This window comes from Cucurbita moschata, unplaced genomic scaffold, assembly GCF_002738365.1.
Source record: "Cucurbita moschata cultivar Rifu unplaced genomic scaffold, Cmos_1.0 Cmo_Scf00033, whole genome shotgun sequence".
Taxonomy (NCBI): Eukaryota; Viridiplantae; Streptophyta; class Magnoliopsida; order Cucurbitales; family Cucurbitaceae; genus Cucurbita; species Cucurbita moschata.
Window position 1 is genome coordinate 525,282 of NW_019268549.1, and position 22,469 is coordinate 547,750.

A 22,469-nucleotide genomic window follows, 5' to 3' on the forward strand; every position below is an offset into this window, starting at 1 on the left:
AAAAAAAAAAAAAAAAAAAAAAAAAAACAAGAAATTTAAATTTCATAAAAAGAAAAACAGAAAGCAAGCAAAAATGGAGGGGAAGAATAAGAGGAAGAAGAAATTAGCGTTGTTTGAAGAAGAAGACGATCCACTGTTGTTGTTGATAGACTTTTCAGATTCCAGAAGGGATTTCAATTTGAAATTAGGGTTTGAGCCGTACAAGGCCTGAACTCCTTCCACGTCATCGATCCTAAGGTCCACCTTCTTCCCCCTCGGGCTCAGACTCGGATACATCACAGCTTCTTTCACCGCAGAGTGTGCCAGCCCAAGAACGTGCCCTATCTCATGCGTCACTACCGATTCCAAATCCACCGCCACTTTCGATTTCTCCTTTTCAAAATCCACCGCCCACCGCTCCGCCGCGTCCAGGTGTAGCCTACCGTTTTCGGGCGAAAACGCGTGCGCCAAAATGCCTAATACTCCGTCGAACGACTCTCCGTCTCCGTGATCGCCGCGGAAGAATCCGATTCGTATATCCGAAGATTCGTAGTCGGAAGACTCTGTGAAGTTTAACGGAATCACCGCGGACCATCGCGAGAACGATCGCCGGACTACTTTTCGAATCTCCGATGAAGTTAGGTATTCGATTGTGTAATCCGGTGAGAGAGCGTAGGTTAGCGTCGATGATCGAATCCATCTCGGCTGGCCGTTGAAGAAAGCGTATCGTCTCGTTGAGCGAATCGTTGTTGATACGCTGTGGTTGATTTTAATTAGGTCACTCATTCCGCATCTCGGCGACATGATGCTCGCGATTGTTTCGGAATCGAGCTTTCCAGTGACTGATAAACCTAATCGCTTTTGATAAAGAATCAACGCCGATACGAATTGATCGTCGAAGGAATCGGAGAAGTTGTTTTCAGGAGGAATCGGAAGGTAACCGAATCGATTCAAATACTTCTTCAACTCCGACATGCCGTTCACTTCGCGGCCCTTGCCAGCGTCGAGGAACCGAGCAAAGTTCCTCCATGCGTAGTTGTTATCGCCGTCGAGAGACGCCGTGGCCGCCGTGAAATCGGCGAAAGTTGTGGCGGGAAAAACAGAGTAAAGAAGGTAGAAGAAGCAGAGGTAATAACGGAAAAACGGAAACATGGGGATATTATTTGGTGGCGGTTATCGGGACAAGAGAAATGGAAAGGGCAAAAAAAAAGCTTTATTTCCAATGGATTTTCTGATTATTTATTAATAATTATATATTTTTTTAATTTATGAAATAATAATTAATTGATTTTAGAAAAAATGGTTGAAACTGGATTTGGGGGAAAAGAAAACAGGGGAGGATGGGAAAGTTAAGAAGATTCTGGCGTGCTTCCCTTTATATTGCAGATTCCCATTTTTCTTTCATTACCATTGCCATTTTTAATAAATTAAAATAAACTTATTATTAATTTTTTTAATTTAATAATTATGATATTAAATTTGGGCTCTGTTAAATGAACACGACTCTCAGTAGTTTAATTGTCCACTCTGACATAAGCTCTCATGTGTTTGTTTGGGCTTCCCAAAATGTCTCATTTCAATGGGGAGAATATTCTCGTTGTATTTTCAGGTACATCAATATGGATTAGATTAGTTTTTCTCGTGGGTATCTTTAATTCTCTTATCTTTTGAACCTCTTCGTTCTTGATACAAAAATGAAACGACCCTCTCCTAATTCTTTCGAATTTTGAAATACATTAAATTAAAATGCAAAATTTAAATTAAAAAAAAAAATAGAGGGAGGGTTCTCTTGCAGTAGTTCAATCGTGGAATTTTTTCTTTTTCTGTATTTCCGGAATGTGAGTGAGTGACTTGTTAGAATTGATCCTATGGATATGACAGAGAAGAAGTCGGTCATCTTGATCAAGATGATTTTATCCGTTGGATATTCAGTCTAGGCTAGTATCTGGAGCACAGAATATATGAAATAGATTCCAAACTATTATAAAAAATATTAGAACTATGATTCATACTTATTAGACCTAGTGGCCGGACTCATGATCATTTCCTAAATTAGTCGACGTGGAACATTCATCCAACAGGCTCGAGTTGAGATAAAAGATAGAATTGAATTTCATTATATTGTTAAAAAAAAAAACTTAAAGTTTAAAAAATATTATAAAACGCGTGTCCAATTAATTTTAGATGAAAAAATTGTTAATATTTTGTTTCATAAATATCCTCGCACTTTTAATAATATTTAAATTTAAATTTATAATTTTAAGAAAATAAATACTAGTTAAATCAATTTTAACATTTATATTAGTATTTGCATCTAAAATTATATTAAAATAATAAATAAATAAATAAAAAGATAAATTTCCATTAATTAAGGGAAATGAGAATTAAAATTATAAGTGGGTTTTGAGAGAGAAAAAAATGCTTTATAAATTTATAATTAAGGTAATAACCGATAAAGATGTGATTTGGTGTAGGCTTTGCCTAAGTTTCTTGTTGACCAAATATTGTCATTTTATTTCTATAATAATAATAATATAATAATATATATATATATATATATATATATATATATCATATCATTGTGGAGAGTCGTGTTCATCTAACATGGTATCAGAATCATGCCCTAAACTTAGTAATCTCAATAGAATCCTTAAAGGTCGAACAAAGGACTCCAAAAGAAAAAGGAGTCGAGTCTTGATTAAGGGGAGGCGTACTTTGTTCGAGGGGAGGTGTTGGATGAAAGTCCCACATCGGTTAATTTAGGGAATGATCACGAGTTTGTAATCAAGGAATTCTATCTTTATCGGTGCAATGCCTTCTGGGTAAGCCTAAAGTAAAGTCATGAGAGCCTAGGCTCAAAGTGGACAATATCATACCTTATATACATTTAGGTTTTCGAGGTATCGGATTCTCATCAATGTTTGTATTACTCAAGTCAACATCCTCGCTTCCACTTCGTCCATCACTACTTACACGAGTAGTCAATTGAGCTTTTCTATGGGTTGTTTTTTTTTTTACTGGTCAAAATCGTGGCTGATTAAGTAGGATAACTACGCGATGATTAGGTTCGTCCATAACGTTTCGAGACAGAGACCCAAATCCTTAAAATTAGAGGATGATTAAATCAACTCGAACACTCAAAAGACGTAATATAACATCAAGTCAAGACATAATTGGGTACGTCATGACTTTAATAATAATTGAATTCATCAATCCACGCCCTCCAATAGCTTTTTCGTTTCTAATACGTCCAAAATTAAAAAACCTCTTTTTCTCTTATAAATTCACAATTATTGGGACATAATTTCACGAATTAATTTCTTTTTTTAGTCAATAAATCCACATTTTTTCAGAAAAATCTAAAAATAAAAATCCACGTGGAATAGGAATAAATCCTGAGTTATCGACTTATTTAGATCAAATTAATTTTAAATAAATAAAAATTTTATAAATTAGACATGAATTTTCCTAAAATTAGTTTTAAGTATTAATTTGAATTTACTGTTAATATTATTTTTTTTTTACTCCTCACACAATTAATACACATATTTATTATCATTTCCATAATTTAATTTCCAACAACTCCTACAAATAAACTTTGAAGTCTTTTAAGGTGAATTAAATTGAATTCCAAAACTTAATTTGGATTTGTTTGTACACTTTTATTAAAAATAAAAATTTAAATAAATGAGTCGAACAATTCGAACCAATCCAATTCAATATTTTACAATTTGGTTTAATTAGGTTAATTATTTAATTAAAGTAATTTAACTACCCGAACAATTGAGTTGGATTTAAAAAATTGTGATACAAATAGCAATCACTAATTAGGAGCGTATGGTAAGGAAAATAATGCAAAAGTTGTTAAAGTGCCCCAACAAAGATTTCCATAGAGAAGTTGAGCTGTTTCAACTCTATTTATTTATTTACATTTTGGTTCAACATTTCAATATTAAGTGGTGAAGAAAATCAAAAGTCTTATCAATTATAGAACAATGATGGTGAATTTTTATTTTCAAACCTCATTAATAATATATTTGATTTATTTAGGTCCATTTTATAATCATTTGATTTTATAATTTTTATTTCATAAATTGGAATTGGTTTTTTTTTTTTAACGATTTATTTATTAAATCTTAAACACGACGCAAAAGTAGAGTTTAATAATGTCAGTGATAGATTCTGATGGATGAATGTTTAATATTTTAATTATTATCGAGAGATTCAATCAAATCTAACCCAAAATATAGCGTTGAGCTCAATGTGAAACACTATTAAATTTATTCAAGTAGCCAATCCAACCAACTTGAAAATTCATGTTGGTTAAAAAATGTTATTTAATTATTAATGTTATTTCACAACAACAAAACATAACCGAGTAGATAAAGATACCCAATTATCATCTTATTGGTCAACGATTCAATTTCCGACGAGTAACCTAAAAAAGAAGAATTTATCTTGATCTAGAAGGTACAAATCCCGATTTGTTCAATTCAAAAAACAAAAATGAAGAGTGTATTCAATAGAACATATGACATTCATGAAGCTTATAAAGAGGGAACGCAGCACTAGTTGGCTCGTCGATGTATATTCTAATGTATTTGCAAATTTGGAACCTAGCTCAACTAGTTAAAATATACACTATTAGTTAAGATGTTAGAGCATTGAATCTCTCCATTCCCGTTTAACTAAAAGATATTGAAATATATATTTGAATTTGAACCCTTTTTTTTTTCAGTGGTTGAAAGGAAACCAACAAAATGGCTTAGAATAACAAGCAGAGGGAGGGTTCAAAATGCAGTCTTTTTCTAGCAGAACCAGCTTGGTAAGCTGCAACAATCAACAATCAGACCTAATAGATATATACACTATCAAATGGTGAGTTCTTCCAACTACCAAAATCCATTCTCTATCTGTTTCCACTCGAATTCATAGAATTTTTTTGGTCAGTCTTCTTTTCGACGCCTCACGACAAGTCAACGATATTTTGAGTCTTACGAGCACCATGGCTTTTCAGTTAGATTGGTAGAAAATACATACCGGAACCTTGAGCTGTAAGGTAACCACTCAATGATATGAGATGCCTTCTTGCCAGTTTGAAGATCCATACATTTCTGTATTGACTCGTGGAGTTTCCCATCGACATTTTCGGAAATCCATTTCGGAAGTTCGTCTGAGCTGATGGATGCTTCGCGTGCAAATCGTTCGAGCACCTTTGGTAGGAATACTTTCTTTGATTTCTTCACAACTATATTTGCTTGGAGAAACTCCCTTTTGGCCAATTCCAGTTCCTCTTTTACATTTGATGCAGTGTACACTTTAAGCTACAGGTTTAAACGAAAAAAACAGATTCGTTTCATACGAAAAGAACGAAAGATTTCTGAAATCGATTAAGGGATCAAAAACAATTTACCACAGGATCTGAAGAGGCACCGGTGCAGAGGCCAAAGCACACAAGAGGTTGAAGACTTGGAAGGCCCAATTTTGAAGAGATAAGTTGTCTTTCTTCGCCAGACTTCTTCCTCAGTGCGGTGGAAATGATGGTTTCAAGCCACTAAAATTCATACAAGTCAGAGAATGAGCGATATCTCTTTCATCCATACACAAAAATAGTTGAAAGTTTAAGAAAAGAGTGTATACCCATCCTATTCGAGGAGATTTGAAGGAAAAAATTGATTGTTCTATTGCATTTGCACTGATGATACGGCCACCGATGTTGTAAGCAGCCTGCACTATACTGAAAAGCCCATCAACAATGCTAGTCTATCGAAAATGACAAATTCGCTCGCCCGACACAAGCACAAAGATCTTAGAATGAACGACGAAACCCCTTAAAGTGTCCATCTATAGTAATAATCTAGAGCATTATATTACACATATTGTAGCTGCCAATTTGTTAAGAATCCCGACCCTCCACAATGGTACGATGTTGTCCACTTTGAGCATTAGCTCTCATGGCTTTGCTTTGGGCTTCCCCAAAAGACCTCATACCAATGAAGATGTCCATGATCATTCCCTAAATTAGCCCATGTGGGACTCCCTCCCTACAATCCTCGACACAAATATCTATCTCAAATTTCATGTACTGCAGACAGAGAAATGCAATACCTTATGGAACAAAGCCAACCTTCTTAGAGAGCCATGAGGGATTCCATATGCCAAATATGCCTGAAAAAGGCAGGCAAAACAAGCTCAACAAAATGAGAAGAATGAACTGGAAATGTCACAATTAGCTGATCTTACATGCATTAGAAGAGCGTTATACACATTAATCCAGAATGCAGTTTGAGCATCAATCTCCATCTTACTGACATTCACTTTTTCCAGCTGCTCAACTAATACTCTGAAACCAATAAAATGGGATGGTTAAGGGCAAGCAAAGGCAAAATGGCATCAAAGCACGAGTCCCGGACAATCGTAAAAAAAATGAACTCCAACAATTCAGTTAATTTTCAAAAGATAAGGACCGAATATGTCTTCCTTTTCTACCCCGTACCGTACCCTGTAGGGGGTTATAATTCGAGGCAAGAAACATACCTATAATTATTGATTGCATATGAAGCACGAGAGAACTGGGTGTTATTGGTTGATATGCAATGTATTTCCAGCATTGCTTTCACATCCCCACATTGTTCCTCCACAGGTCCACTCTCGGGCCGTTTAACTTTAGCGAAGGAACTTGCCTTTTTCTTAGCATTGTTAGATGCCACTCTATGAAGAGAGCAGTATATAAAAGCCATGCACCTCACCATCTCCTCTGATAATTTGCTTGGACACTCAAAAAGATGATCTTTTAGAGTTCGAAGAGAAGTTTTCTTCACATGTGAAAGCGCTTCACGAACCTGACAAATTACTCTGATGAGAATATTTCACTACTTGGCTCAGAAGGTAATGGCTACAAAGTACATGAAGTTTCAACATGTGGAGTACTGAATGTTGTGTTAATGGGGAAGAAACCTTCTTGAGTTCTGAAATTTGATTACATTCTACATATGGTCACTGCTTGATATCCCTGTATTAGCTAAGCAGGGCAGAAACAACTACCTATATTAAGAGTGTACCTTTGCAGGGCCTGAAATTTTTCCCGTACTTATGTCGCCTTTTCCTCCCAACAAGGAATTAGGACCAGCATTCGAGGCTCTTTTTCCCAAGTCATTTACGGAGAATGGTTGCAAAGGTCCCAAAGGGAACTTCCTTGATGAACAAAATGCACTTGAAATGATACTGGGGTGTTTTTTTGATTCATGCTTCCCATGAGCTGGAGAGACTGTGACTGAACTTTGCTGAGAAGATGTCTTACTAACACAATTTTCAAAAATACTCCTATAGAGAGAGAGCACATGCTGTTCGCGGTTTGCAACCTCTTCTTCAAGTAATTCAATTTCTGTGATCAAATCCTTCGTCTAGGAAAAACGTACTCCGATCAGCGCAAGTATGAGATCACATAATCAATAATATAGTGTATTAGAATACAAGGAGATAATTTGACTTCAAGATTCAAGCCTTCACCACTGCATTTAGAAATGTATACCACAAAAGCTCTTAACCATTTCTATACATTCGTGAATAAGTGAAAGAATTACCTGAGCTAAGTGCCTGTGCCCGGGAGATAAAGTACTTGATGCACGACCCATTGCCCTTTCGAGCATACTTCGCATAGATCTCTCTTGTTGCAACCGCAGCTGTAGCAACTCAATCTGCAATTTGTACGTGTACAGATTAAGATGTTAAACTATTTTCCACGTCCGTTTGAAACTTCACTGACTTGATGTAATAGTCCAAGCCCACCGTTAGCAAATATTGTCCTCTTTGGGCTTTTCCTCCCGGACTTTCCCTCAATGTTTTTAAAACATGTATGCTAGGGAGAGGTATCCACACCCTTATAAAGAATGCTTCGTTTCCTTCTCCAACCGATGTGGGATCTCACACTTGACCATCCAGAGTTGATCTCTTGAAATGGAACATGAGAGAGAGAGAGACCAGATACTTACATCATTTTCCAACGACGCTCTGTGTTTAGAACACGAATTATCATTGAAATTAGTAGCACCCTCATGCAGCGGACTTCGTGCTCTAATACCACTTGTAGACAGTGGGGATGCCTGTTAATACATACAAGATCCAACGCCCTTGAGACAGTCATTATAGAAGCAGACACATAAAAACAATACACTAAGCACGATAACTACGATTCGATGCCTCACTTGTTTGTCGCTCCGGCCATTCTTGCTATTAGAATGCAGAACCCCACCTCTAATGACATTGGAGTTCCTGTCGGAAGAACTAGAAGAAGAACAAAAGGATCACAAGTTAGTGACATAATGTTATGATCATTATAGAGTAACAGATGAATCAAGCAATTCATAGATTCTACAAAACCCTCATAACCAAACTTTTTGTTAGTCAAAAAGAACAAAAAATGAGAATATTATGTAAACAAACAACTATCCTCGCCATTGCCATCCCCACATTATTCCCTGTGTTCAAGTTTAGTTCGCTGCCAATTCATAAACTAAAAACTTCATTTGCTTGAAGGAACCACTAGATCCAGCTTCCAACATTCAATATCAACAAGTTGCCTATAAATCTCTCCTCTAAATTCTCCAGTTTCTAAAAATCAAACAAGAAGAAAGGAAGCAAAAACCCTAAACTAACGAAGATGAGATCAAAATGCAACAGATATATAAAAAAAAACGTCCAAATTAAACCTTCTAGAGCGCCTATGGCGGGCATGAACATGATGCGACGCTAAATAATCTCGAAGTTCTCTATTCCCAGAAGCTTTTTCTTCACCACGCAAATGCATATCGAATCCACTCATTATTGTTATTCAGAATACACATTCTTTCTCTATTAAACACTCGATGATTCTACCTCCCCACTCAGCAAAGATCATAAAGAAATATAATGAACTGCGCGATAGGTCAGCTATTAAATGAAAAGAAAAACAGGATCCAAAGATCGAAACGCAAAATTTCTCTCTCTTTTTTACTCAGAGATGAAAAGATTTGTAGAAATTACCAGTGGAATAAGCGGACAATGGTGGTTGGCCTCTCTGCCTCTGCCAGAAAATTGAATTCAATCACTTTAGGGTTGTTGATCGCATTCAATTCGAGAATTCAATTCATCTTCCTGATCAAGTTTTCTCTCTCTCTCTCTCTCTGTCTTTTCCACAAACAGACAGACTGAAATCCAAGACTCGCCGTTGAAGTAGGTTGATTCAGTTCGTGAGAATCTGAGATAGAAAGTTTGAATTTGGAGGGGATTTTCAAATGTTTGAATTTCATACGGAGAAAAGTTTAAATTCTTATTATTATTTTATATATATATATATATATATATATATTTTTTTTTTATAGATTAATATTCATTTGTAGGTCCCATTGTCTCTATGTGTCTCTGTCACGCCTCTTCATCTATACAATAATTTATATACTAAATCAGGTAAAAATTAAATCTTTTGCAATTTTTACTCTAAATGAATGCAATTTATGAACGACCATTAATTCAAATTCTACCATAATATTTTAATTTTTTTAAAAAATAAAAAATATATTTCACTCTGGGGTGCTTTCATTTAAAAGTCACGTTATTATCTTAACCTTAAAAATATGTTTTTATCGTTAGTATAGGAATGGAAAATAAATAGGCTAAATTAATAAAAATACCTTTAAACTTTATATTTTATCTGAAAATATTCCTAAACTTTCAAAATTTTCAATAATACTCTTAAACTTTTAAAAAAAAATTCAAAAAATACCCTTATTGTTACGTGTTATAGAAACCGTTAATACTTTGATTCAAAATTACCATTGAATTTTTAAAGAGGTTTTAAAAATACACTTTGATTTTGATTTTTATAAGTTTTGTTACTCTTACCATTAGTACTATGTTTAAAAAATACTCGTAATATTTTCAAAATAATATTAAAAAGGTTAGAGATAATTTATGAAGAATGGGGAGACCACTTACGATAAGTTAAAAGAAATAATTTTGATTGTATTTGTGTAGTAAATTTTAAACTTAAATTATATTATTTAAGTCGGATCCTCTTCAAAAATATATTTTGTGTAACCCATGGTAATAACTATATATTTTTTTTAATTCCATAAAAAGTGAAATAGATATTCGAATTTATAATCTCATAAATTTTTAAAAGTCTAAAAAATATATTTATTTGTTTTAAATTGAAAACATTAATATTTTATTTTAAACACACTTTTAAATTTTCCATTTAAATTTATTGATGAAACTTTTTAAAAAAATTAAAGATATTCTTGAAATATTTTAAAAAATTTAAGAATATTAAAGAAATTTTAAAATATTTTTGAAACGTTCGTTTATGTATTGGATGATGAAAGTCTCACATCGGCTAATCTAGAGAATGATCATGAGTTTATAATCAAATAATACTCTCTCCATTGGTACGAGATTTTTTAGGGAGCCCAAAGCAATGCCATGAGAGCTTATGCTCAAAATGGACAATGTCGTGATTCCTAACATGGTATCAAAGTCATGCCCTCAACTTAGTTGTGCCAATAGATTGGTAAATCTTCAAATATCGAACAAATGACTCTAAAAGAAAAGGAGCCAAGCTTCGTCGAAGGTAGTAAAAAATGACTGAGAGTTCAAAGGACTCGAGCCTCGATTAAGGGGAGGCGCACTTTGTTCGAGGGAAAGTGTTGGATGATGAAGGTCCCACGTCGACTAATTTAGGGAATGATCATGAGTTTATAATCCAAGAATACTCTCTAGAAGTCCAAAGCAAAGCTATGAGAGCTTATGCTCAAAGTGGATAATATCATACCATTATGGAGGGTGGAAGATGGATACAAAATATTTTTATATATTTCTATTAATTTAGTCCTTCAACGAAAATCGAGGTCTTCCTCAAACAATCAGTGGGGCCAAAGATTCTAAGCTCTGGAGTAATGGTTTAATCGGTTGAGCAATCTGAATTGCCAACAAATCTCATATTAGTTTTGAAATTCCGACAAGTAAACGGCGGCCCACAATTTTGCTTTTTTGTTCTTTTTTTTCTGAAGTTCAGGCGGGAAAAAGAAAAACCCTTCTGCAAAGCTAGGTTACACGTCAGCCACTCACGCGCCGCCGTGGCTGCGGCGGTTGAAACCCACTTCTTGACTGAAGCGCCACCTAACAACCTAAAACACCTATTTCTCATCAATACGATTGACCCAGAAACCAACAACTGAAATGATTCACAAATCGTTCAAGGACGCCATTGCTCCCCTTATACACAAATCCAAATCGCTGCAACATCTCAAAGAAATCCATGGCCACCTTCTCAAGACCCACCTTCCTGAAAGTCCATATGGCGTCGCACCTTTACTCGCCGTCGCTGCAACTTCCGGCGATAATGACGGTTCTTTCTTTTCTTACGCTTGTGCAATTTTTAAGAACCTTCGGCATAGGAATACTTTCATGTATAATTCGATGATCAGAGGGTATGTTCTATCGCGGGCTCCGAAACAAGCGATTTTGTGTTACTTAGATTTGATTGATCAAGGGCTTTTTGCGAATAACTATACTTTTCCGCCATTGATAAAAGCTTGCGCGTTAGTTTATAGTGAATTGAAGCGAGTAGGTTATTTGGTTCATGCCCATGTTATTGTTCTTGGATATGAGAATGATCCATTTGTTGTGAGTACGCTTGTTGAATTTTATTCCTTAATCGATTTGAAAGTTGCACGCGTATTGTTCGACAAAAGTTCTGTGAAGGATGTGGTTGTGTGGACGGCGATGGTTGATGGGTATGGGAAGGTGGGGGATGTTGAGAGTGCTAGAGAACTGTTTGATGAAATGCCTGTGAGGAATGTAATTTCTTGGAGTGCTATGATAGCTGCTTATTCTCGGGTTAGTGACTTCAGAGAGGTGCTTTGTTTGTTTAGACAAATGCAAGAGAAGGATATTAAGCCTAATGAATCAATTACTGTCAGTGTTCTTACTGCTTGTGCTCATCTTGGTGCTATAACACAAGGACTTTGGATGCACTCTTATGCCAAGCGCCACCGTTGGGAATCGAACCCGATATTGGCTACTGCATTGGTTGATATGTATTCAAAATGTGGTTACATTGAATCAGCATTAGCAGTGTTTGAGGGCATTCCAAATAAAGATGCAGGGGCATGGAATGCAATGATTTCTGGTGTTGCAATGAATGGGGATGTGACGAAATCGCTTGAGTTATTTGATAAAATGATTCTCAATGGAACTCAGGCTACAGAAACTACATTTGTAGCTGTTCTTGCTGCTTGTACGCACGCCAAGATGGTCGACACTGGCCTTAAAATATTTGACCAAATGTATACTGTTTATGGGGTTCGACCTCAATTCGAGCATTATGCTTGTGTGGTTGATCTTATGGCTAGAGCAGGTATGGTAGAGGATGCTGAGGAATTTATAGAGAAGAAAATGGGAGGCTTTAGTAATGTGGATGCCAATGTGTGGGGAGCAATGCTGGGTGCTTGTAGAAAATATGGGAATATTGAAGTTGGGAACAGAATTTGGAGAAAGCTTTTAGCTATGGGTGTAACAGATTGTGGTACGCAAGTCCTTTCATACAACATCTATGCTGAAGCTGGATGGGAAATGGCGGCGAAGGAGGTAAGGAAAAATTTATCAGAAACCAGGTCGAAAAAAACGCCAGGCTGCAGCGTGTTGGAGGTCGATGGTGCAGTTCAAGAGTTCCTTGCAGGCGATCTCTCTCATCCTCAAGTGCAAGATATATGTGAAATGCTTGGTTCTCTTTCTAGAATGGTGAAGTGGGAGACCCTTGGTCAAGTAATTTAGAAATGGCTTCCAAACAGGAGATGAAAGTCTTTTAGAAGGTTCACATAATTGCAAGTCTGCCATTTGTTGGTAAGAAATAGCTTAGGCTATTAAGTAATGAATTTCCTTATCTTTCTAAAAGCATAACAAAATTCTTTTCATTACAGGGAAAGAAGCTGTGCTTAAGATGGGGAATGCACATCGTCATGGCCAACGTAAGGTCGACATTTTTATTCCGAGGTCGGAGGTTCAAATCCTCACTCCCATAATTGTTGTTCTAAAAAAGCCAAGGTATGACGAGATAGAGATGGATATTGGCAAGTTACAAGTTTTGCCGGTTAATTTCGATTTGCAGTTCATTGTTATATACCAAGTAAAATGATACAGAATCTTGTGATTCATGTCTTTCATATCTTTTTACCAGTAGATGACCTATACTTTAAGGGTATTCTCGTGTCCTCCATTTGCAGAAGTCATTGAGAGTCTGTGAAATCCCACATCGGTTGAGGAGAAGAACGAATCATTCTTTATAAGGGCGTGGAAACCTCTCCCTAGTAGACACGTTTAAAAAACCTTGAGGGGAAGTCCGAAAGGAAAAGGCCAAAGAGGACAATATCTGCTAGCGGTGGACTTGGGCTGTTACAGACACCTTTAGCAAATCATCTTCACGGTAAGCCTATATCTATAATTTCGACATGTGTTCAGCTGCACTACTTTTCTAGGACTTTATTGAAAGTTTTGTCTTTGAATTCTTCTTTGTCACGGTTGGCTGCCTGTTTATTTATTTTCTGGGACAACTTCTGGTAAACTGGATGTGTACTTGCAAGTTTTCTAAACAATAGGGTTTTACTCTTTTAGTTGTGTACTGAGCCTGTTTTTTTAGTTAAGACTACTGGGTATTTTTAAAAGCGTAGAGAGAATGCAGCTTAGTTAATGTATTGTTGATAAAGACAGCACCTGGAGTATACTGCCCTCAAGAATCTCCATCTGTCTCTCCAGGCATGGAAAATAAAACGGTGCTCATTGATGGAACTCAACGGTATGGGCCATTTGGGGCATGAGTGATCAATTCTACCTGATGTTTAGAGCACTACTAAGAACAATCTCAAATGCCTATATCATTTTTCACCCATGAAGCATATCATTATTACATCAATTCCTATGCTTCCCTATATTAGTGCATGTTTGGTATGTGTTTTAAAATGTTTATATATTGGTAAAAGTGTAACGGCCCAAGCCTGCCGCTAGTAGATATTGTCTTCTTTGGGTTTTTCCTTTCGGAATTCCCTTTAAGGTTTTTAAAATGCGTTTGCTAAGGAGAGGTTTCCACACCCTTATAAATAATGTTTCATTCTCCTCCCCAACCGATGTGGGATCTCACAATCCACCCCCTTCAAGACCCAGCATCCTCCCTGACACTCATTCCCTTCTCCAATCGATGTGGGACTCTCCAATCCACCCCCCTTCAGGGCCCAGCGTCTTTGTTGGCACACTGCTTCGTGTCCATCCTTCTTCAAGGTGCAGCCACATCGTCAGCACATAGCTTGGTGTCTGGCTTTAATACCATTTATAACGGCCCAATCCCACCGCAAGCAAATATTGTCTTCTTTGGGCTTTCCCTTTCGGACTTCCCCTCAAGGTTTTTAAAACGCGTTTACTAGGGAGAGGTTTCCACACCCTTATAAAGAATGTTTCATTCTTCTGCCCAGCCGATCTGGATCTCACAAAAAGAATTCTTTTTTAGAAATTAGTGGCGTTCAGTTAAAATTTTAAAGAGCGGTGAAAAGGGTTTCTGAACATTCTAATAACAGATTTAAAAAAACATTTAAAATGTTTTTAGAGGAAACATTTAGATAAAAGTGCTCAGTTAAGAACTTTTCTTTTTCCCAACAGGCATTCCCAAACGAACACTTAGTTGTGCTGAGTAATTAGAGGTTCGCTACTCTGGAGAATTAGGAGGTTACTATCTGGTGCCTGCAAAATCAATGGAAGAAATCATAGGTTGGTGGAGCCAATCTTGCAGGGTGGCCCCAATCTCCAGCTTGGTAAGTGAATTTAAGAGCGACTGTGACACATATGAATGTCTTGGTAGATATAAAGTTAGTCAAGGTGTGTATAAATTGGTCGGAGTGCCTAGATAAGATCATTTTAAAGTACTTGGGACCAGTTTGCTATACCTATTATATATCATTGATCATTGAGATATAATAATTTATCATTGTCACATGGTTAAGGTTATTTGTGATGCTTTTATGTGAAACATTTATATAAATGCTTTTGAAATAAGCTCCAATTATGTGAACCATTTTGTTCTTGATCTGATACTGTGTTCTTATTCTTTAAATATGCTGCCCAGGATTCGAGGAAGAATGCATCAAATTATGGAAAAGAGTTCTAAATATGCTGTCCTTTTGTTCTTGATCTGAAACTTCTCTTACTGTCTGTGCTCGGTCAATGGCAAGTCGTTAGAGACCGTTTTGGTTAAATTACAAATTTAGTCCAAGAATTTTGAGGTCGGTATTTATTTGTTCTCTGAACCTTCATAGGTTAAACTTTATTTTTTCTGATTAAGTTACCTGATCAAGAGACCCAAAGGTTGTATTTATTATGTACACTTGTCTATAGCTCAGTTTAACCTTGTGCTCATAGATCGAGCCCTATTATGGGTAATTTTTTATTTTTATTCTTTAAATTGTTGGCAGCTCTAAATCTTTTTATCGGAGAAGAAACACTAATAGGTCACTCGATCAATACATCAAAGGGTTGTATTTATTTTGTAGGCCCATCTAGCTCAGTTTGTAGAGAGCAAGGCTTTTACCTTTGTGGCTGTGGGTTCAAGCCCCAGGGTGGATGATTTGCTTTAAATCTTTTTATCGGAGAAGAGACTAATTAGGTCACTCAATCAAGATATCAAAGGGTTATTTGTTGTGTAAGCCTGTCTAGCTTAGTTGGTAAAGTGCAAGGCTCTTAACCTTGTGTGGTTGTGGGTTTGAGCCCCACAATGGGTGGTTTGCTCTAAATCTTTTTATCGGAGAAGAGACACTAATTGGGTCCCTCGATGAAGACATGAAAGGGTTGTATTTGTTGTGTAGGCCTGTCTAGCTCAGTTGGTGGAGCGTAAGTGATATGGAATCAATCCAAGGGAAAAGCTTTGATACCAAATGATATGGAATCACTACAAGGAGAGTAAGATTCAGATTACTTTGTTGATTCCAAATGATATGGAATCACTACAAGGGGAGTGAGATTCGAATCACTCACAAAATTGATGATTCTACGTGCAACCTAAGCTACATATAATTGCAAAGAAACTTAGTCATAGGCTAAAAGAAAGCACATGTTTTTTTTACTACATTTTTCAAAATACTTAGTCATAGGCTAAAAGAAAGCACATGTTTTTTTTACTACATTTTCCAAGTCTCCTACAACTACATTTTCCAAGTCTCCTACAAATACAACGTATATGGCTTTAGGATCAAAATGAAACTCTTAACCTTGCACTAGAAATTTCAACTGTTTGTAGCATTCATACTTTATGACTATAATTAACCTCTTTGTATACTTTATGACTATAATTAACCATTGTGTAAATGTAACTTCTAAATTGTAATCAACCCAAAATTTATAAAATGAAGCTTCATTTTTCCTCAATTTGACATGAATTGAAATATCTTTTGATAATTTCAACAACATTTTCTTGACATTTTCATTGAAGTATAGTGTATGATTGATGTCTCTTGGTTCAAATAAACAAGGCTCTTAACCTTGTGGACACTAATTGAGAAACTTGGTCAAGTAGGCACGTCTAACTCAGTTGGTAGAGCGCAAGATGCTCAACTTTGTGGACACTAATTGAGTCACTTGGTCAAGTAGGCCCGTCTAGCTCAATTGGTAGAGTGCTTAAGACATCAAATGGTTGTGTTTGTTGGGTAGGCCCATCTAGCTCATTGGTCGATGAAACACTAATTGGGTCACTCAAAGAGTTGTATTTGTTGTGTAGGCCCGTTTAGCTCAGTTGGTAGAGAGCAAAGCTCTTAACCTTGTGATCATGGATTTGAGCCCCATGGCGGGCGATTTACTCTAATTTCATTTAATATTAGGTCACTCGATCAAGACAATAAATGGTTGTTTATGCCCGCCATGGGTTTGAGCCTACCAACCCCATGGCAGGAGATTTGCTTTAATTTTTTTTAATAGAGAAGAGACACTAATTGGTTGACTCCATAAGTTATCAAAGGGTTGTACCTATCGGAGAGAAAGGCTCTTAACCTTGTAGTCATGGGTTTGAGCCCCATGGTCGGAGATTTGTTCTAATTTTTTTTTTAATAGAGAAGAGACACTAGCGAAGAAACACTAATTGGGTCACTCGACAAGATGTCAAAGGGTTGTTGCCTATTGTTTAGGCCCGTTTAGCTCAGTTGGTAGAGCGAAAGGCTCTTAACCTTGTGGTCATGGGTTCTCGAGCCCCATGGTGGGCGATTTGTTCTAATTGTTTTTAATAGAGAAGAGTTACTAATTAGGTCACTCAATCAAGACATCAAATGATTGTTTATTAGTGGTCACTCGACAAGATGTCAAAGGGTTGTACCTATTATGTAGGCTCGTCTAGCTTAGTTGGTAGAGTGCAAGGCTCTTAACCTTGTGGTCATGGGTTCAAGCCCCATGGTTGGCGATTTGCTCTTATTGTTTTTAATAGAGATGGGTCACTCAACACTATGTGAAAGGGTTGTACTTTGTAGGCGCGTCAATGGGCGATTTTCTCTAAATGTTTTTTAATAGAGAAGAGTTACTAATTGGTCACTCGATCAAGACATCAGGTCACTCGACAAGATGTCAAAGGGTTGTACTTATTGTGTAGGCCCGTCTAGCTCAATCGGTAGAGCGCAAGGCTCTTAACCTTGTGGTCATGGGTTCGAGCCCCATGGTGGGCAATTACTAATTGGTCACTCGATCAAGACATCAGGTCACTCGACAAGATGTCAAAGGGTTGTACTTATTGTGTAGGCCCGTCTAGCTCAATCGGTAGAGCGCAAGGCTCTTAACCTTGTGGTCATGGGTTCGAGCCCCATGGTGGGCAATTTGTTCTAATTGTTTCTAATAGAGATGAGTTCCTAAGATCAAGACATCAAAAATGATTGTAATGAATAAACACTCAACAAGATGTCAAAGGGTTGTATCTATTGTCTATGCCCGTCTAGAGTGCAAGGTTAATACTAACCTTTTTGTAGTTCAAACTTCTTTTTCCTCACGAACCGGTTTCGAACCACCACTAGTGTCTTCTCCACTATCCTCCGGCCTTAGAACGGGATTGTGGAATTCGGTGAGTGACTAAACTTTGACATCTCAAAATTCCACTAACATAATTTTTTCATTAGATGAAAGTCAACATTTTGACTTTCTTCGTTTTAATTCAACAATTAATTTGAATAATGAATTTCAAATTAAAGTAACATTAAATGATTAATTAAACTATTTAATTAATATTTAATATTAATTCAAATGTCAATCCCAATCAATTCCGACACATAATTGATTAAGATATCTAAATCTGATTTAAATATCTTAGATTCTCTCTTTTTGTTTAATTCGTAAATAAAACAAAAATGCGGTTAAATATATCGTATATATGTAGCGCATATTCCCTAATTTGAATTCAAAGGCTTCGAACTCACTCGTCACACTGTTCTATGGTTTAGCCCGATATGAGCTAACAGAGGGACCTAATGGACCTATAAATCATGGGCTCCAACGATCCAAGATTAACCGGTTAAACTCATTAACCTTATTAACCAACATTCGTTAACTATTAGGACACTCCACTATAGCCTAGTAGTTGCACTTCCCTCACTATAGATATATTTCTGTCCATTTGATATAACCATGATTAGTAAGTCGATCCTTCACAGGTTGTTCGTTACTAGAGCTGGGTCAATTAGCCGTTTTACCCCTGAAGTTACTTCTTGTTCCTTATGTCCCACTGATCCTCTCATAAACAATTGGTTTGTGGTCCAACCAGTAAACCGAATCCCTCTCAGGGCAATGAGTGGGTGGGGCCCCTTGTTCAAGACTTGGAGTCAGTACTTAAGGGAACTACCTCTCTTAAAAGTGGGTAGGAGCGAATTCCATCTTGCACCCCACGTCCCTAGCTATTCACCCAGTCTTACCCCTAAAATGGGAGGCCTATTGAGTCGGCGAACTCGAGCCACTCTCGCCCATGCAAATCTAAGGATAATTCCGAATGAATAGGAGTTCATGGTTAGATTAAGATCGAGTTACCTAGGTCATCGAATGAAAAGAAAATCAGTCTCAACAGTAAACGACATTATAATGTGAGAGTGATTTTCTTCATGGTCCGATCTTATGAAATACTCATTGCATAGGACGTCCCCACTCACATGTCTCCACATGTACAATTTAGTGATCACATTGTTTATATCATATACAAAAGTGGGCCGCATCCATAGTATCCCCAGAATAAGGTACTCAGCCTTATCCTTATACTATAGATCATTTTGACTTTATACTTGGACTTGATCCACTTTTATGTCTCTACATATAGTTCAAGTAATCATACTATAGCCAGAGTGTTCTTAGTTTATTGGATTTAGATTAATGATTGTAAAGTTCACTTTATTCAATAACAATCTTTACTGAATAAACATCAATAATAACTTTATTGAAAATAGAATATGTCTTTGTTTACAAACTATGAGTTTTAGGATGGTGGGCGATTTGCTCTTTTCTCTTTCTACTAATTAGGTTACTCGATCAAGACGTTAAATGATTGTTTATTAGTGAAGAGATACAAATAAACACTAATTGGGTCACTCGACAAGATGTCAAAGGGTTGTACCTATTGTGTATGCCCGTCTAGCTCAGTTGGTAGAGCGCAAGGCTCTTAACCTTGTGGTCATGGGTTCGAATCCTATGGTGAAGAGTTACTAACACTAATTGGGTCACTCGGTAAGCACTAATTGGGTCACTCCCATGGTGGTTGAACACTAACGAAGAAACACTAATTGGGTCACTCGGTAAGCTCAGTGGTAGAGTGCATGGCTGTATCTGTTGTATGTCGGTTTAACTTAGTTAGTAGAGTTCAAATCTCTAGCCACGTAACCAATAAATATATATTTCTTTATTAAGTGGGTTCCACACTTTTAATTATTTTAGTTGATATTTATTTATATTTTCATCTATTTCATCAATGCTATTTCGGAAAATAATTTTGACCATAATTTTCGTCCCCAAATTTTCATATTTTCCAAAAGGATAATTGATTATTGCATTGAATGAACTTGTATTTTTTTTTTTCTTAAATCTTACGCTAAATTAATAAAAATACTCTTAAATTTTGTATTTTGTCTTTTGTCCGACAGAAATACTCTTAATTTTTAAAAGTTTTAATATTACATTTTCACTTTTTTTTTTAAAAAAAAAATCTCAAAATACCATAGTGAGTTTTGGATGGAAACGGTGAGTACTTTTAGAAATATTTCAAAAACTCTCTTAAGATATTTTTAAAGTTTTGATATAAGATATTTTTAAAATTTTTTTAAAAAATTTAAAGATATTTTTTAAGTTTTTTTTTTTAGTTTAGCTTGCCAAAATTTTAGGGTATTTTTTAAATAAAATTAAAAATTAAAAAGTATTTTTTTAAAACTCATTTAAAAGTTAGATTAATTATATTTTAAAGTTTAAGAGTATTATTAAAACTTTTAGAAGATTAGGAATATTTTTTTAAATAAAGTATATTTTCATTAATTTAGCGATTTTTATTCAATAGAAAATAATATAATTTTTATTATATGTATATATCAACTACCAACATACGATAAATTGATAATAATTTTCTTTTTCATTTTTTTTTTAAAATTATACATACATACATACATACATATATATATATATATATATATATATACACACACACATATATACATACACTTCAATTTTTAATCCAATTTTAAAAATTAAAACTATGGTTTTCAAATTAGTCTTTAAATTTTGAAAATGATAAAAAAAAAAAAAAAAGGTAATAAAAAAGATGGGAATATGAAAGTAGTGTCATATAATCTTAATTTTTCTAAATAAAAAACAAAAAATAATTTTCAACTAAACTTAAATATCAATTATTTTTCTTATGGGTTTTAAAGTAGAAAAACGGTCGTAATTATGCTTAGCAAAATGCAAAATCACACCAACGTTAGCTTTTACACTTAGAGATAATGGTTAATTTTGTCACGGGTTAATATTGCATTTTCTTTTCGAGCCTTCAATATCTCACTTGAGAATTATGTGGAGACCATATTTTCCTCGGTAAATATTTATCACCTTACAATCTTATTTTAAACACTCAAAACACACAATTTTTAATGAAACAATTAATCGATCTCGTTAACCCGAGCATATTGACAAGTGTGAGATTCACGAGTTTATGTCAAAGTACTACTAAATCACATTTTTTCAATCATTTTTAAAATACAAGCATAACCCAACTAATTAAAACATTAGCAAGATAGTGTGAGAGTCGTTGTCGGCATTTTATATGTTCCACCAAGATTAGGTAGCTACATTCTTGTCCGCTTCCTATGATTCCATTAGTTCGTTGTATTTATTTCCCATTTTAACCCCTTCCCTTGTCTTTGAGCCCCCCTCGCCTTTCTTCCTAAATATCTATTCTCCGACAATCTTTCGATTTCAATAATAATAATAATAATAATAATAATAATAATGGTGGTGTATGAATAAGGTTGAATTGAAAAAATATTTTAGATAAACTCGAAATGTTAGGTCGATTAGGTTGGTGACCCGAGCAACCAAAACAAAGTTTACAATCCAACCCTCTCTTTTTGGGATGAGCTCGATAGGGTTGTTGAGTAGTTATTTTTTAATTATTTTAAAAAAATTATATTAACTACCCTACGTATTACATTAATAATTAATTTTTTTTATAAATACTTTAAAACTATTTTTAAAATAGAATTATCTTGTAATAAATCATAATTGTGACCACTTAAAATCAGGTAATCTTAAAATGTTTATGAAACTGATTCAAATATAATTAATAGTGAGGTATGTTTTTAAATAAATTAAAAAATTTATGGATTTTATTTTAATTTAGCTTGAATATTTTAATATTTCAATTGATTTTCGATACAAAATATCTGGTAGTTTCATATGTAATATCTAAAGGGATAAAATTGGAAGAATAAGAATCCATAGAGAATAAGCAATATATTTATTCTTTAATGAATAAATCATAAGGAAAATACGTAAAAGGAAGAAACAATAAAAGGGCGCAATGGAAGGTCACCGTCCAAACCGGTCACCGTCATTGCATGGATTTCTGTAATTTTACCGACAGCTCACTTTCTAGCGCTTTTTTCTGAGCTCCACAACGGTGGCACAACCGTTTGTCTTCATTTTTTATTTTTATTTTCTATATTGAAAAATGATAAAAAAAAAAAAGTGACCATTTTTTCATTTATTAAATCCCTTTTTTATTTATTTGTTGTGGTTATGTTATAAATCTATATATTTAAAATATCTTATATAAATATCTAAACTTTTTAACTTATTAACATATGACAAGAAAAATAAATAATGCATATTTTTTTAAAAAATTTAAAATAAAACAAAAGTAGATAAAATATAAAATAATTATTATTTCAAAAGTCGATGGTTCGATCTCCCACACTGTA

At 35.1% G+C, this 22,469-nt stretch overlaps 3 protein-coding genes and 4 non-coding genes across 10 annotated transcripts; 5 read left to right on the forward strand and 2 right to left on the reverse strand.

Annotated features, from left to right (window-relative positions):
• Positions 1-42: 42 nt before the first annotated feature.
• LOC111430227 (metalloendoproteinase 1-MMP) lies at positions 43-1,284 on the reverse strand. The gene has a single exon (XM_023066396.1). The coding sequence runs from the start codon at positions 1,129-1,131 to the stop codon at positions 43-45; it is 1,089 nt and encodes a 362-aa protein (XP_022922164.1). The 5' UTR covers positions 1,132-1,284.
• A 3,209-nt stretch (positions 1,285-4,493) lies between these two features.
• On the reverse strand, positions 4,494-8,983 carry LOC111430177. The gene is made up of 11 exons (XM_023066339.1): positions 8,688-8,983; positions 8,184-8,262; positions 7,971-8,081; positions 7,563-7,676; positions 7,041-7,382; positions 6,517-6,821; positions 6,223-6,322; positions 6,088-6,147; positions 5,620-5,706; positions 5,393-5,533; positions 4,494-5,303 (listed from the first exon to the last, which is right to left on the reverse strand). The coding sequence occupies exons 1-11, from the start codon at positions 8,798-8,800 to the stop codon at positions 4,974-4,976; spliced, it is 1,782 nt and encodes a 593-aa protein (XP_022922107.1). The 5' UTR covers positions 8,801-8,983; the 3' UTR covers positions 4,494-4,973.
• Positions 8,984-10,873: 1,890 nt separating this feature from the next.
• Positions 10,874-15,469, forward strand: LOC111430180 (pentatricopeptide repeat-containing protein At5g66520-like). 4 transcript variants are annotated; one of them, XM_023066343.1, is made up of 5 exons: positions 10,874-12,858; positions 12,936-13,059; positions 13,196-13,438; positions 14,662-14,813; positions 15,125-15,454. In XM_023066343.1, exon 1 carries the CDS (start codon positions 11,194-11,196, stop codon positions 12,787-12,789), a length of 1,596 nt encoding a protein of 531 aa, XP_022922111.1. In that variant the 5' UTR covers positions 10,874-11,193; the 3' UTR covers positions 12,790-12,858; positions 12,936-13,059; positions 13,196-13,438; positions 14,662-14,813; positions 15,125-15,454. The 4 variants fall into 4 exon arrangements, with proteins under 4 accessions (XP_022922111.1, XP_022922110.1, XP_022922112.1 ...); XM_023066342.1 differs by having other exon boundaries at positions 12,936-13,438; positions 15,125-15,469; XM_023066344.1 differs by lacking the exon at positions 13,196-13,438.
• A 1,898-nt stretch (positions 15,470-17,367) lies between these two features.
• TRNAK-CUU lies at positions 17,368-17,440 on the forward strand. Its single transcript has one exon. It is a non-coding gene; the product is annotated as a tRNA-Lys (tRNA).
• A 186-nt stretch (positions 17,441-17,626) lies between these two features.
• TRNAK-CUU lies at positions 17,627-17,699 on the forward strand. Its single transcript has one exon. It is a non-coding gene; the product is annotated as a tRNA-Lys (tRNA).
• A 73-nt stretch (positions 17,700-17,772) lies between these two features.
• On the forward strand, positions 17,773-17,845 carry TRNAK-CUU. Its single transcript has one exon. It is a non-coding gene; the product is annotated as a tRNA-Lys (tRNA).
• Positions 17,846-19,632: 1,787 nt separating this feature from the next.
• Positions 19,633-19,705, forward strand: TRNAK-CUU. The gene has a single exon. It is a non-coding gene; the product is annotated as a tRNA-Lys (tRNA).
• The last annotated feature ends 2,764 nt before the right edge of the window (positions 19,706-22,469 follow it).